This window comes from Otolemur garnettii, unplaced genomic scaffold, assembly GCF_000181295.1.
Source record: "Otolemur garnettii isolate 467f Iridium unplaced genomic scaffold, OtoGar3 scaffold00028, whole genome shotgun sequence".
NCBI lineage: Eukaryota > Metazoa > Chordata > Mammalia > Primates > Galagidae > Otolemur > Otolemur garnettii.
This window is the reverse complement of record NW_003852423.1, coordinates 18168896-18183362: the sequence shown is the minus strand read 5'-3', so window position 1 is coordinate 18183362 and position 14467 is coordinate 18168896. Positions and strand designations below refer to the sequence as shown.

The 14467-nt window shown below is 39.4% G+C and overlaps 1 protein-coding gene across 1 annotated transcript in view; it reads left to right on the top strand.

Annotated features, from left to right (window-relative positions):
- Nucleotides 1–8407: 8407 nt before the first annotated feature.
- AOAH (acyloxyacyl hydrolase) overlaps nt 8408–14467 on the top strand; it is a 220879-nt gene continuing 214819 nt past the window's right edge. The window contains exon 1 of the mRNA XM_003788590.3: nt 8408–8813. Within this exon, the coding sequence (XP_003788638.2) occupies nt 8669–8813 (145 nt within the window). The 5' untranslated portion in view covers nt 8408–8668. The remainder of the gene's footprint in view (nt 8814–14467) is intronic.

Here is a 14467-nt window from a genome sequence, read left to right as displayed (position 1 = left end):
GCTGTCTGCTTGCCTTACTTACTGTGTTCTTGGCTGTGCAGAAGCTCTTTAGTTTGATCAGGTCCCAATAGTGTATTTTTGATGTTGCTTCAATTGCCTGGGGTGTCCTCCTCATAAAATGGGGATCAGCTCTTACGGCATCCTTTACTGACCTGATGCAGTTTGCATAAGGGTTTAGTTCTGAGCTCCAAACTGGCTACCTTTAGGGCTTTTCCTTTTACATAATTGCTCCTGAGAACATTTTTAAATCTCCTCACCTACTGCTGTAATATCAAACATATTGTATCTTTTTATTCTATTTTGCTTATTTCTTCTGCCCCTCCACGAACATTTATTGAGTGTCTGCCATGAGCCAGGTGCAAATTCTACAGTGATAGTGCTAAATAACCTGCCCTCCAGGAACCCAAAGCCAAGGGGAAAAACAGATCACTGAGGACAGAGCTAACACCCATGCTTGGCAAGGGACAGGGACAGCTTTTGAGAAGAGGCAGCCTTGAATGAAAAGTGGAAGGAGTTTTCTGGAGGATAACGGGAGGGACATTCTCCTTATCATCCAGGCGGTTTCATGGTGTTCTTCCCTCTGCTTCTACCCTTTCTTTTCTTACTACCTGGTAAGATGACATGGAAGATAAAGAGGAGACTTTTGATCTTAATTCCAAAGAAGGCTGTACTGAACTGGCCTGAGCTTACATTGTCCCTTTAGGGAAGCTGCGGCGTTGATTCCTCCTGCTTATTCAGTGACATAGCCGCCGTGCACAGAAGTCTAGGCAGGTTCTCAGGGTTTCCATTTGTTTAGCCACTTAATCTTGCAGGCCATTCAACCATGACCACCTTAGTCCAGCCATATATAATTTATGCATCCCATACACCTGCAATGTTCTATATCATGCACCTGAACCGTGAAGCTGTTTCTTCTTCTTTCATGAAGCAGTAGTAAACACCTAGCAATACAAACTTTGAATGTAAATAGATTAAATTCTCTAATTAAAAGATATACTGTGGCTAAATGAATGAAAAAAAGAATTAGGTCAAAATTGTATACTGTCTATAAGAAACACATTTAATCTATTAAAAAAAATAGACTGAAGTGAAGGGATGGAAATATATATTCCATGCAAATGGAAACCCAAAATGAACAGGAGTAACTATACTTCTATCAGATAAAATAAACTTTAAAGTCAAGAACAGTAAAGAGAGAGAGAGAGAACAAAGAACATTATAAATGGGGTAATGCAGAAAGAGAATATAGCAATTGTAGACAAGTCTGTACTCAGCACCAGACCACCCAAATATATAAAACAAATATTTTTAGACCTAATGGGGGGAGATTGACTGCATCACCCCACTTTCAGCAAAGAAAATCAACATAGAAACATCAAAGTGCCCTCTGGACCAAATGCATCTAATAGACATTTATAGAACTTTTCATCCAGCACTTGCAGGGTATATATTTTTTCTCATCAGCACATGGAATATTCTTCAGGATAGACCATATGTTAGGTCACAAAACAAGTTTTAACAAATTTTTAAAGATAAAAATCATACCAAGTATCTTTTATGATCAGTGGAATAAGACTAGAAATTAATAACAAAAGGAGTGTTGGAAACTGTACAAATTTATGGAAATCAAACATGTTCCTAAGCAACAAATGGGTGAATTATGAAATTTAAATGAAAATTTACAAATTCCTTGAGGCAAATAAAAATTGAAACAGTACATACCAAAAATTGTGGGATACAGCAAAAAAAGCAGTTCTAAGAGAGAAGTTCATAACTATAAATGTCTACATCAAAAAACTAGAAAGACTTCAAATAAATAACTTAATGATGTACCCCCCCAAGGAACTAGAAAGGCAAGAATAAACCAACTTCAAAACTAGTAGAAGAAAAGAAATAATAAAGATCAGAGAAGAAATAAATAAAATTGAGACTGCAAAACAATACAAAAGATCACCAAAATGAAGAGTTAGTTTTTTTAAAAGGTAAACAAAATCAACAAATCTTTGGCTAAACTAAGAGAAAGGGAGAAGATGGGAATAAATAAAATCAGAGATAAAAAAAGGCATTACAACTGATACTACAAAAATACAAAGGATCATTAGAAACTATCATGGACAACTCGAAGCCATTAAAATGGAAAACCTAGAAGTAATGGGTAAGTTACTAGATACATGTGACCTATGAAAACTGAACCATGAAGAAACAGAAACTCTGAGCAGACCAATAATGAGTAATGCGACTGAAACAGCAATAAATGGTCTTTCATCAGTGAAAAGCCCAGGACCTGACAGCTTTTCTGCTGAATTCTACCAAACATGGAAAAAAGAACTAATGCCAATTTTACTCAAACTATTCCAAAAAATTGAAAAAGAGAGAATGCTTGCAGACTCATTCTATTAAGCCAGCATTACCCTGATACAAAACTCACATAATGACATAAGGAAAAAAGAAAACAAATATTCCTGAAGAGCACAGATGCAAAAATCTGCAGCAAAAACTGGTAAATCAAATTCAATGACACGTTAAAAAAATCATTCACAATGATCTAGTGGGATTCACCCTAAGAATCATCTCAAGGATTGTTCAACGTTTGCACATTGATCAATGTGATATGTCATGTCAACAGGACGAAGAACAAGAACCATATGATCATTTCAATTAATGATAAAAAAGCATTTGATAAAATTCAACATACCTTCTTGTTAAAAACAAAAAGGATATAGAAGAAATTCACCTCAACACAATAAAAACCATATATGACAGTGACTATCACACCCAATGGGGGAAAACTGAAAGCTTTTTCTCTAAGATGTGGAACAAGACAAGATATGCCCACTTTCACTGCTGATTTTTAACATAGTACTGAAAGTTCTAGCTAAAGCAATCAGACAAGAGAAAGAAATAAAGGGCATCCAATGTGGAAAGGAAGTCAACTTATCCTTGTTTGCAGACGATATGATCTTATATTTAGAGAAACCTAAAGACTCTACACACACACGCCAACTATTAGAACTAATAAACAAATTCAGTAAAGTTGCAGGATACAAAATCAACATATAAAATTAGTAGCATTTCTATATGCCAACGGTGAACAATTTGAAAAAGAAACCAAGAAATAATCCCATCTACAGTAGCTACAACTAAACTAAAATACCTAGGAATAAACTGACCCAAAGAAATGAAATGTCTCATAATGAAAACTATAAGACATGGATAAAAGAAATTGAAGAGGATGCAAGAAATGGCAAGAAATGTGCTTTTAGATTGGAAGAATCAATATTGTTAAAAATGTTCCTACTACACAAAGTGATCTATAGATGTAGTGTAATTCCTATCAAAATACCAGTGACATTCTTTACAGAAATAGAAAAAAAAAATCCTAAAATTTGTGTGGAATGACCAAAAAAACTCCAAAACCACCACCACCAACAACAAAAACCCAGATAGCCAAAGCTATCCTGAGCAAAAAAGAACAAAACCAAAGGAATCACATTATCTGGCTTCAAATTATACTACAGAGCTAAACAGCAAAAGCAGTAATCAAAATAGCATGGCACTGGCATAAAAACACACATATAGACCAATGGGACAGAATAGAGAACCCAGAAATATATCACACATCTATCCTGAACTTACCTTTCACAAAGGAGCCATTGGAAAAGGGTGGTCTCTTCAGCAAGTGGTGCTGGGAAAACTGGATGCATAGTCCATGTGTAGAGAATAAAACTAGATCCCTGTGCTCCCCATATACAAAAATCAATTCAAAATGGATTAAAGACTTAATATTAAGAAAGTAGTAGAAGAAGACATTATGGAAATGCTTCAGGACATTGGTTTGGGGAAAAAAAACTGATAAGACCTAAAAAGCATAAACAATAAAAGCAAACATAGACAACTGGGGTTTCATTAACTAAAAACTTTCTACACAGCAAAGGAAATAACACAGTGAAGAAGATATCCTACAGAATGGGAGAAAATATTTTCAAATTACCCATCCAAAAAGAGATTAATAACCAAAATATGCAAGGAACTCAAATAACTCAATAGTAAGAAACAAATAATTCAGTTTAAATATGGGCAAATGATCTGAATAAATATTTTACAAAAAGTCATATAAATGGCAAAAACGTATATGAAAAATGCTCACCATCACTGATAATAAGGGAAATGTAAATTAAAATGACAATGAGATATAATATCATCCAATTAAAATTGTTATCATAAACACAAATAACAGATGCTGGCAAGGATGCAGAGAGGGGAGATACTAGTATGCTTTTAGTGGGAATATAAATTAGTACAGCCACTATAGGAAACAGTATGGAGTTTTCTCAGAAAAACTAAAAATAGATCTACCATACAATCTAGCAATACCACTGCTGGGTATACAAGGGCTGTCTGAAAAGTATCCATGTAGTTTGAAAAGCATAAAAAAAGCAACTGGGGGCGGTACCTGTGGCTCAAAGGAGTAGGGCACCAGCCCCATATACCTGAGGTGGTGGGTTCAAACCTGGCTCCGGCCAAAAACTGCAAAAAAAAAAAAAAAAGCAACTGGATATTTTCTCAACAGCCCTCATATATCCAAAAGAAAGGATTTCAGTATATTCAAGATATGTCCCATATTTATTGAAGCACTATTCACAACTGCCAATATATGAACTCAGCCTGTGTTCATCAATGAATGAATGAATGAATGAATGAATGAAGAAAATGTGGTATAGACACATAATGGAATACTATTTGGCCATAAAACGAATGAAATCCTGTTATTTGCAATAATATAAATGGAACTGGAGGTTATTAAGTGAAGTAAGCCAGCCTAGAAAGACAAATTTCACATACTCACTCACGTGAGGGTGCTATGAGAAGTTGATCTCAGGGAGACAGCCAGTAGAACCATAGTTACCAGAGGCTGGGAAGGGAAAGCAGGGGATGAAGAAGTCGATTAATTGGTACAGAAATATGAGTAGGTAAAAGGAATACACCCTAGTGTTCAATAGCACAGTAGGGTGACTAGAGCTAAAAATAACTTATTATATATTTCAAAACAGCTAGTAGAGAAGATCTGGAATGTTCCCAACACAGAGAAATGATAAATGTTTGAGGTGATGGATTTCCCAATTACCCTGATTTGTTTATGACATATTACAAATGTATATCAAAATATCACATGTACCCCATAAATGTGTACAATTATTATGTATCAATTTTAAAAATCTCTATTTAAAGACATTCCAAAAAATATTCCAACATTACTTGATAAGGATAATGTTAAGCTTTAATTTGTCTAATAGATATTGCTAGGTTTTTTCACTAATGTTGTGTCTTTAATCCTCACGATTTCTTTTGATACTGACATTGTATATCCCATTTTATAGTTAAATGAAGCAGTATTCAGAAAGATGGAGCAGCTTACCACAGGGCAGCCAGCCACTTAGAGGGGAAGCCATGATGTAGATTACTCCATCCTGAGCCCAGAGCTCTCTTAATTAGTCCTCAAGCATCTTCCATGTGGATTATTCTACTATTTCCTTAGCAGAGAGCAGAGACAGAATGGAATGGGTAGGAAACCACCCAGTGATTTTCTGGGAACTGAAAACCGCTATAGAGAGCCCTGGGCGGCAAGAAGAGGGCAGCACCATCATGGACGTCAGAAAGAGGAGCGGCCAAAGACAAGAGGCCGCTTGGTGATAGTGCCAGCTTTCACAAGATTTCCCACCACCCTGGTCTTTATTTTTATTTCTTCTAATTAAGGATCTTTCTGCACATAAAATGGTCGAGGTCAATGCAGATCAAAAAATATTCAGGAAGCATATTCATACCAAACAAGTCAGAACCACAAGCATAATAGTTGGGGATCATGCTAAACCCTCAGCCTCCTATGGCAGAGGGGAAGGCTGTGGTTTGAATCCGAACTTTCTGAGTGAAGTAGGTAACAAAATGCTTCAAGGAAGACATCTCACCCTCAGGAGTAGATTATGAGATCATTAAAATTATAGCACTTAACAGCATAGGCCTGTAGGGACATTGAATGGGACCTGACTAGACCATGGCAAAGGTTGTAAACACAGATGGGTTCAGACCCTTTTGGCAAGTTGTTAGAGATCTTAAGTCATTTGCACTCAGTATTCAATGAACAAAGGCAGCCCTGTCAGATGCAAGGACACTAGCTAGTCTGAGGGATGACTATGCAAAGGGAGAGTCCTCTGCTGTGGTGACAGGGAGGACAGTTTTGATTTGTGGCATAAGTGCACATGTACTTTGTTTTAGCATCAGTTGGCAAAAATCAATTTCTGGTTTCTATGTTCTTCTTTTGACCTTGATCAGTAAGAACTCACCTTCCAAGCATGAAAATTGCTTCCATTTATTAAAAACCTGCTATGTGTCAGTTATTACCATGTCCCTTTCCCAGCTAAGAAATCTCACCTATGGAACTAGTAAGGGACTTGCTCAATGCTACACAGCTAAGTTAGTGACACTGTGGCCAGCACTGACACCTGAGAGCACCAGATGATTTCAGGGCTCACCATCCTTAGTGTGGCTGTGGATGGAACTGCCTTGGCCCTGGCTCACACACACATGATGAAGAGTATACAACTTGCATACAGTCTTACACCAAGAAGTTCCTGTCATCCTACCAGCTTCCTAACCTGTTCACAGGTAATATCTAGACTAGGAGACTAGGGGAGTCTCAAGAGGCCCAGCACCTGTGCCAAATGCTCTTCCAGAAGCCCTCAGAAGATCCCTCCCCCATCATGGATTAGACAAACTAGACCATACACTCCTGGAATGCTGCATGGCACCTGGAAGATATTTGACACATGCTGCCTCTTCCCGTCCACACCATTTTCCTATGTATTACATCTTGGCCTGTAACTACCATGGGTGTCTTAGAGTTCTCTCAAAGCTGGCCTGGAGTCGTGTTTCATCACAATCTCACCAAACTTTGAATTAATAAATATAAGTATTTAGTACTTATAAGTGCCTCTTGTAGTTTGGATACCTCATTTATGTGAGTCCCACCAGAAGCTCTTTGAAGGAGATATCACCATTATCCCAATATAAATGAAGAAACTGAAAGGTTATATCACCAGCTTAACATATTACTCAGAAATAAACAATAGATAGGAAATTTGAATGTGGGCATTTCTGTCCTCACAATCTATGTCTTTAATCAGTCCATTATTCTGCCTCCTGGGGGGTCTCTAGAAGTTCTCCAGGCTGTACCTCTATGGTGGGCCCAGTGATCCCTAAAGCTTTCCTTGATTACAGGGTGAGAGATGACCTATAGCAGCAGTACTCAGCCTCAGAGGAAGTCACAGGACCAAGGGTAACCAAGGATACCCAAAGATATCCACAGCATTCATGGCCCAACCTCTGCTAAGTACATAATTAGGGAAATACTCCGGTTTGTGCCATCTGTACAGTAGATCTGGGAATTTCAGCCCTATTGACATTCGTAAGATGGGTGCCTACAAAAGAAATCTTCAAACCATAAAAATTGGTATTTCCAATGGACACAATTCTCAAGCTCTACCTGCTACTTAAAATGCTATTTTTTAAAAAACATCTGCTACCAATTTAGTTAGTCTCCATAATATTTCAGTTTGTAATTAGCTTTCCTCAGAGCCTAAGCAGAGAGAAAGAGGATCACATGAGTTCTCACATTTATCTCGTCTATAATTCTTCGGCCCCATCTCCTTACCTTGTCTGTGATGACGTCTGACTTTGTCGTATCCTACTTTAAAAAAAAGCATTCTATGTCTTTCTTTGTCTACCACCCAGTTTGCATGTTTTCCCCAAGAAAAACAGTATTCAGTTCTCATCTTCAAAGTAGAAAATCAGTCTCTTAACAGTGAACAAGTTATCCACCAGCAGGAAATGTAAACAAGCTTCAAAATTCTGGAGAAAAAAGGTGCATCACACACAGCCCAGTAAGAAACAGTTAATTCTAACTCATCTTTTTTCTCATTATATCTAAAGTCCAGCCATGCCAAATGCCCATTATTTTCTTCATGGCTCATTGCCTACACACAAAAGCTTTATACTTATTGACTAGAAAATTCTTTAACACAAATTAAGAAGCCTAACTTTGTCATATAAAGCTGTTTGAAATAAAACTAAATAACTTTGGAATCTAACATGTTATTATTTCTACAAGTGTGGGTGCTGCGGACCCAATTATGAAAGGGTTGTGTGTATACAGTTCGGAGAGTTATTTTTTCTTATTCAGGTCTAGCTTTAGTTTCGTTTTGTTTTGCAAGAATGAGAAAGCGGAAGGGCCTCCTAATCAACCCAACAGAATAGTTTCTGCAAGCCTGGAGGTTTGTGGGCGCTGCCTTCAGCAGGGGAGCAGGGAAGGAAGTGCCTGATGCTGGCCCTGTGCAGCTTAGGTTTTTCTTTTTCCTGCAGTTTTTAGCTCAGAAGAATTGCCCACCAGGGAATCCCTCCACTTCTTCCCAGATGTGGGCTCTCTCAGGGGTCCCACAATCGCAAGCTGTGAGTGCTTGGGTGTGTTTCTATTTATTGCACACTTATTGAAAAGTGTGTATGTGTGTTGGGGGAGGGGCGTCAAAGAGAGAGAGGAAGAGAAGGACAGAGAAACCCACTCCTTCTGTGACCATTTGCGCACTCCGTAGTCAGCAGCTTCTGGAGCCGGCGGTCTCATATGGTACACAGCTCAGAGATGACACTCTCCTGGAAAATCCTTATGGTGACTCCTTTATTCTTCCTCCTGCCCCTTCACTCCTCGGCCTCTCCAGCCTACCACAACCAGCTGGACACCACCCACTTCAAAAGCCACACCTGTGTAGGTATGTAAATATTTTTGCATATTTTACATGGATACATGTGTGACAACGGGGTCCAATATTTTGCTTGCATAATAAACCACCTACTGAATGACACCCACACTTGTAAGATTCCAAGTAAGACACTGATAAACTCTCTGACCTAAAAAAATATTCAGTCTAAGAGTAAGCATTCACACTACATACAGTTGTTAGTTTGAATTAGTCATAGAAGTCTTTCTACCTCATGGGTGACTGGAACGTTTTACCTAGTTGTAACAGTCTGGAATTCTTACTCCTTTTCACAGGCTTCAACCTCAGACATGCACATCAGAATCTGAATAGCTGCCCTCCTTCTCCCTTTCTCTACCATCCGTTACCAGCTGTGAAACCTTGAGCACCTTACTGAACCTTCTCTGTGCATCCGAGTCCTTAATGGTGACAAGCATTTCCCAGGGTACTCTGAGAATTGTAATCATGCCTGTAAATCTGTGGCATTTGTACACAGTAAGGACTCAATCATCTCAGCTTCCTTCTCAAGGAGTCCAGACTAGATCACCTGGAAACTTTGAGCACTAAGTTATGGCTCCTTGACTTATCTTTTATTGAAGTGTTTTGTTTCTGAGTTTGTTTGTTTGTTTTAGGAGAGTAGGGAGTGGGGCAAGATCTTTGATATTCACATTGTAGCTGGAGGGTCTGTAACAGTGATGGGCAGTTAGAAGGGACAGTCCACGGAGCCACGTGGACTCAGAACTCTGAGTAGCAACTGTTCAGTGAGCAGACCTCAAAATAGAGCAGACCTCAAAATAGAGCCAGGATTATATGCCAAAATAGAGCAGACCTCAAAATAGAGCCACTTTTGGAAAGCCAAAAAAAAAGCCCTAGGGCAAGTATGGTGGCCACATGTTACAAATGGAAAATATGGACACAGAGTCTGACACTCATGAATTATTTCTGGAGACAGTATGGAAAAACAGCTGAATTAGTCCTACTCCCACAAAACCCTGACCCAAGGTCATTATACATTTTAGGAGATACATCACTAGTTTCAAAGTTTCCTTTTAAATTAAAACCTTAAGGCCCAGATTCCCTGGGCAATCTATTTTCTCCAGGTCTGTGGTCCCTTAGAACACGCCTGGCAGCATGTCCTTACCCAGGATTTGGTTTTCTTAATTATTTGTCACCATTTCATTTTCTCAAAGCAAAACCCTGAAGCCTGTCAAATGCAAATACGCTTGAGAAAGGCTCAAGTGAAATCAGTTCTACCTCTAGGCTGCTTTACGATTAAAAGTGTGAATTTCGGAAGTGTAACTTGAGATCCTTGGGCCTGAACTTCAGTACAATGGATAGCGGATACTCATTCCCTTCCCTGCCCCATTCCCAGTGAGGGCATAGAGAAGCAGAAGGAGTTGTTGAGGGAATTCCAGGATGGGGTTATCTGGTTATCTATTATTACATAGAAAATTAAAAGAATAACCATTCTGTTCAATTAAATATCATGATTTTTTGTAGGTCAGTAATTTGTTCGGACCCCATCCAGTGATTCTTCTGCTTCACATAGGAGTGGTTACTAGGTGGTATTCTGATGGTAGATTGATGGGTCAGAGACCATCAAGGTGGCTGCACTCACATGTTTGGCACTGGGGGGTGGAGAACAGCTGGGAGCTTGATTCAGAGTGCCTACATGTGGCAGTTTCAGGGAAATGGACCGTCTTACATGTCAGCTCAGGAATCCCAAAGAGAGATCTCCAAAAAGACAGAATCTGAAAAGTGGCACGGGATCACTTCTGTTATCTTCTATTGCTCAAAGCGTTCAAGGCCCCTCCTCCCAGGCTCAAGGGGAGAGAAGATAGGCCCCCTCATTCTGATGGGGACTGTCAAGAAATTTGTGGTCATTCCTGCTAGCCACAGGGGTTCACTCTGGTTGCCCACACAAATATTCCATGGCCCCAAAAGCTTTGGGGAGTCTTTCTGATTAAGTCTGAGGATGATTTAATACCCATTTCTGCAGCAACTCACGACTTCCGGCTAACTCTGCCTAGAGGACTTACTCACCTGTCCTCATCCTTGGAAGAAATGTGGATGTGAGAGAAGTCTGTTCATGGGATTGGTGTTGACTGAGTACTGAGTGTGCTGAGACGGGCACTGAAGGTGGCCCATGCTGGTGTCTTAGTGTCTGAAATTGGATCCTTGGGAAAACAGGCTCAGAAACTTGTGTTCAGGAGAGTTTATTGAGGAGTGTTCTTGGGGTAATGGAAGAGGAAGGCAGTGCGAGTGTGGTGGGTAGAGGAGGGTAGTGCTGCAATTGCAGGGAAAAAAATGTCTAATCAATTCCACTGAGAGCTCTGGGACTAAAATAGCTCTTTAGAGTTGTCCTGAAGTGGGTTCAGGTCCTGGGACCTCCTCACTGAACAGTCACTGGATACAAATTTACCCCAGGGGAGGCGCTATAACTTTGAAGCATCTACCTTTGGTGGAGGCAAATACTGGCAAGGGACTCAGACACCGACTGGTGGGATCTTTCAGACAAACTCTTCCAGCAGCTGGGAGTGGGTACCTCCTAAAAGGCATCCTGGGGTGCACTTCCTGACAGGGCAGCAATGTAGGAAGTGCCTTGGAAAGCGTCTTGGGAGCAGCCTCACTCATAGTGGGTGGCAAGGGAAAGAACTTGGAGGAGGGAGACAGGACAAGGAATTGATGTCTGGGCTCCTGATAACTTGACCTTGTTAACACCCTAACCACTTTCTGATGGAAAGCAGGATTATATGCCTTCAAGCCAACCCACAGAGGTGCAGTCCCCAAACATTTCCACTAGTTCACTCCACTCCTCACTTGGTCACTGTATGCCAGGCCCTGCACTCTGAATCAGGGATTAAAAAAAAAAATGAAGAAGAAGAAAAAGTTTTAAAATTCATTGTCCAGTTTAGAGGTAAATAAAGAATCTGGAGCCTTACACAATTCTCTAAAATTAATGATGAACTGGACACTCAGTGCATCATTGGTGCCTGGCTTCTCTGGAACTTTGTAAACCACTAAATTCACTGGAAATGCTACAGATGGCTGTGGAGCACAGGATAGAAGCACACAGATGCTGAATGCTTGTAAATTCACCAGAGGAAGGTGAAACCATTCCCCTGGATGGGAAGGAGAAGACTGTGGAAAAACTTTAGCGTTGTCATTCAAAGAAAAAATCTTCAGTTGTGTCAAAGACGCCATTGCAGGCACCTCCCTCCTAAAAGACCCCGGGTAACAAAAACCTGGATGAGCAAAAGCTGAGTAGGCAGTTGGATTTCCAGTCATCCCAACTGAGCAATAATTCCTCTCCTACTTAGTTGTTTTTAAATTGCCTTTCTCATATAAAATCTTACCTTGATCATGAAAGTATATGCTTGCCTTGATTTATAAAATCATAATAAAATAAAATATTTATATCATCTTCCCAACACATGTAAGTGGTTTTTCTTTCCTATTTTTTATTGAGTTCAATTTAGTTAATTGAATTTCATCTATTTTTACAAAGATGAGCATTTAGTAATCATCTGCTTCTTACACATAAAATTTGCTTTCCTACTGGTGTATAGCCATTCTTACAGCACCCTGACACTTCTCCATGGGGGAAGTTGCCTTCCATCTTTTCTCTGAGTTGAGTCTGGACTAATTGGACTGACATTTAGGGAAAGTAACTATACCTGGGTGTTCTTCAGCCATACAAATTACATTTGGTAGTTAATAATTGTAATAAGGTCTAACATTCATTGGGCCCTTACTGTATGATAAACTGTCTTCCAGAAAGTAGACATGTATTAACTCATTTAATCATTAAATCACCTTATGGAGTACGTAGTGTCATTATCCTCATCTGGTAGGTAAAAAACCTCAGATGGAATCAGTAACTTGTTCAAGATTAGCTAAGTTAAAACTTGGCTTATTCCTTGCTGTAATTGTGGTTATGTTGTTTCTGAAGTTACGAAGGGTGATATATTTTACCCCATTTTTATGACAGCATTATTGAGATATAATTCATACACCATCAAGTTTAACCTTTTTAAGTATAAAAGTGGCATTAATTATAAGCATAAGTTGTGTGTCAGTCACCGATATCTAATTTCACAACGTTTCATTACCCTCCTCCCCCAGATTCCACGCTCTTTGGCAGTCATTCCCAATTTCCTTCTTTCTCCAGCCCCTGGAAACCACTAATCTATTTTCTTTCTATATGGACATTTCATACAAGTAGAACAATATAATATGTGGCTTTCTGCTATAGGCTTCTCTAGCTTAGTATAATGTTTTCAAGGTTCATTCATTTTGTAGCATGTATCAGCCTCATTTTTTTTCTTATGGCTGAATATTATTCCATGGATATATCCCATTTTGTTTATCTATTCAATGTGGATTTTTGAGGGGACAGTCTCGATATGTTTCCCAACCTCATCTTAAACTCAAGCGTTCTAGAAATCCTCCTGCCTCAGCCTCTAGAGCAGTGATTCTTAACCTTCCTAATGCCATGATGTATTTTCATTGTTACAAAGAGGTCGTGACCCACAGGTTGAGAACTGCTACTCTAGAGTAACTGTGATTACAGGTGTGCACCACCATGTTCAACTATCTATTCATTATTGATGGACATTTGAATTGTTTCCACTTCTTGGCGATTATGAACAATTCTGCTATGACTATTCATGTACAAGCCTTTGTGTGGACATGTGTTTCTACCTCTCTTGGGTGTATGCCTAGGGATGGAATTTAGGGAACATATGAAGGTTTAACAATTAAGTTTGCAAATTCATCCTAGAAAAAGTGCTACATACCTCATTGCTAAATATCACTATAGTCATCTTCAAAGTACTTCCCTTGGGAAGCAATACACAGACACCAGTACCCAGTCCACCCTTCAAAGCAATTTTGGAATTCTTTTTCTGGAATGACCATCAGAGCTGTTATCATATGAGATCTGAGAATTAAGTTTATGAACTTGCCACCATGTGCTTACATTGGTAGCACTGTATAAACAACTCAGCCAGGTTTCATTACCTTGGTATATCAGTATCTCACAGCTGTGTTCATGTTGATGTGTAGCAGTGTCTTGATGAATGGCATTCATTACTGTTGCATGTTTTTGTGTCTCATGTGATGATAGCTCTGATGGTCATTCCAGAAAAAGAGTTCTAAAATTGCTCTGAAGGATGGTTTCCTCTTTCCTTATGCCCATTCATTTATCTTATTTCCCAGACATTGAGTCACCAACCACTATTTCAGCAACCAGGAGTGAACTACCTTAGGATGCAAGTAATAGGAATCACCTTGAGCTATATTTTAAAAAAAAAGGGAGGAAATCTTTCTCACAAGAATTAATTTTAGAATCAAAAAGCAGAAAGACAAGCCCAAAAAACAAGCCAGGAGCCAAAAAATTATGGGAGTTCTCTGTTCCTCAGATCAGCTGGTTTGATGCTCCTGGCCCTTCAGTGAAGTTCACTCCCACAGTCCTGAGCTTGCGTGTATACTTCAGCCTACACAGAGATGGGCTCTCCTTCTGGTTGCCAACTCCAGCTTCCTAGCAGAGGGAATCTGGGCTAAGTCTTCAGAGCACTCAATAGGAGACAGGTAGGAGTGAGGGCAGTTCAAGGTACAGATATGGCTGCCAGGAGTGTGGAGGAGGGCAGCTCTTGCAGAACAGA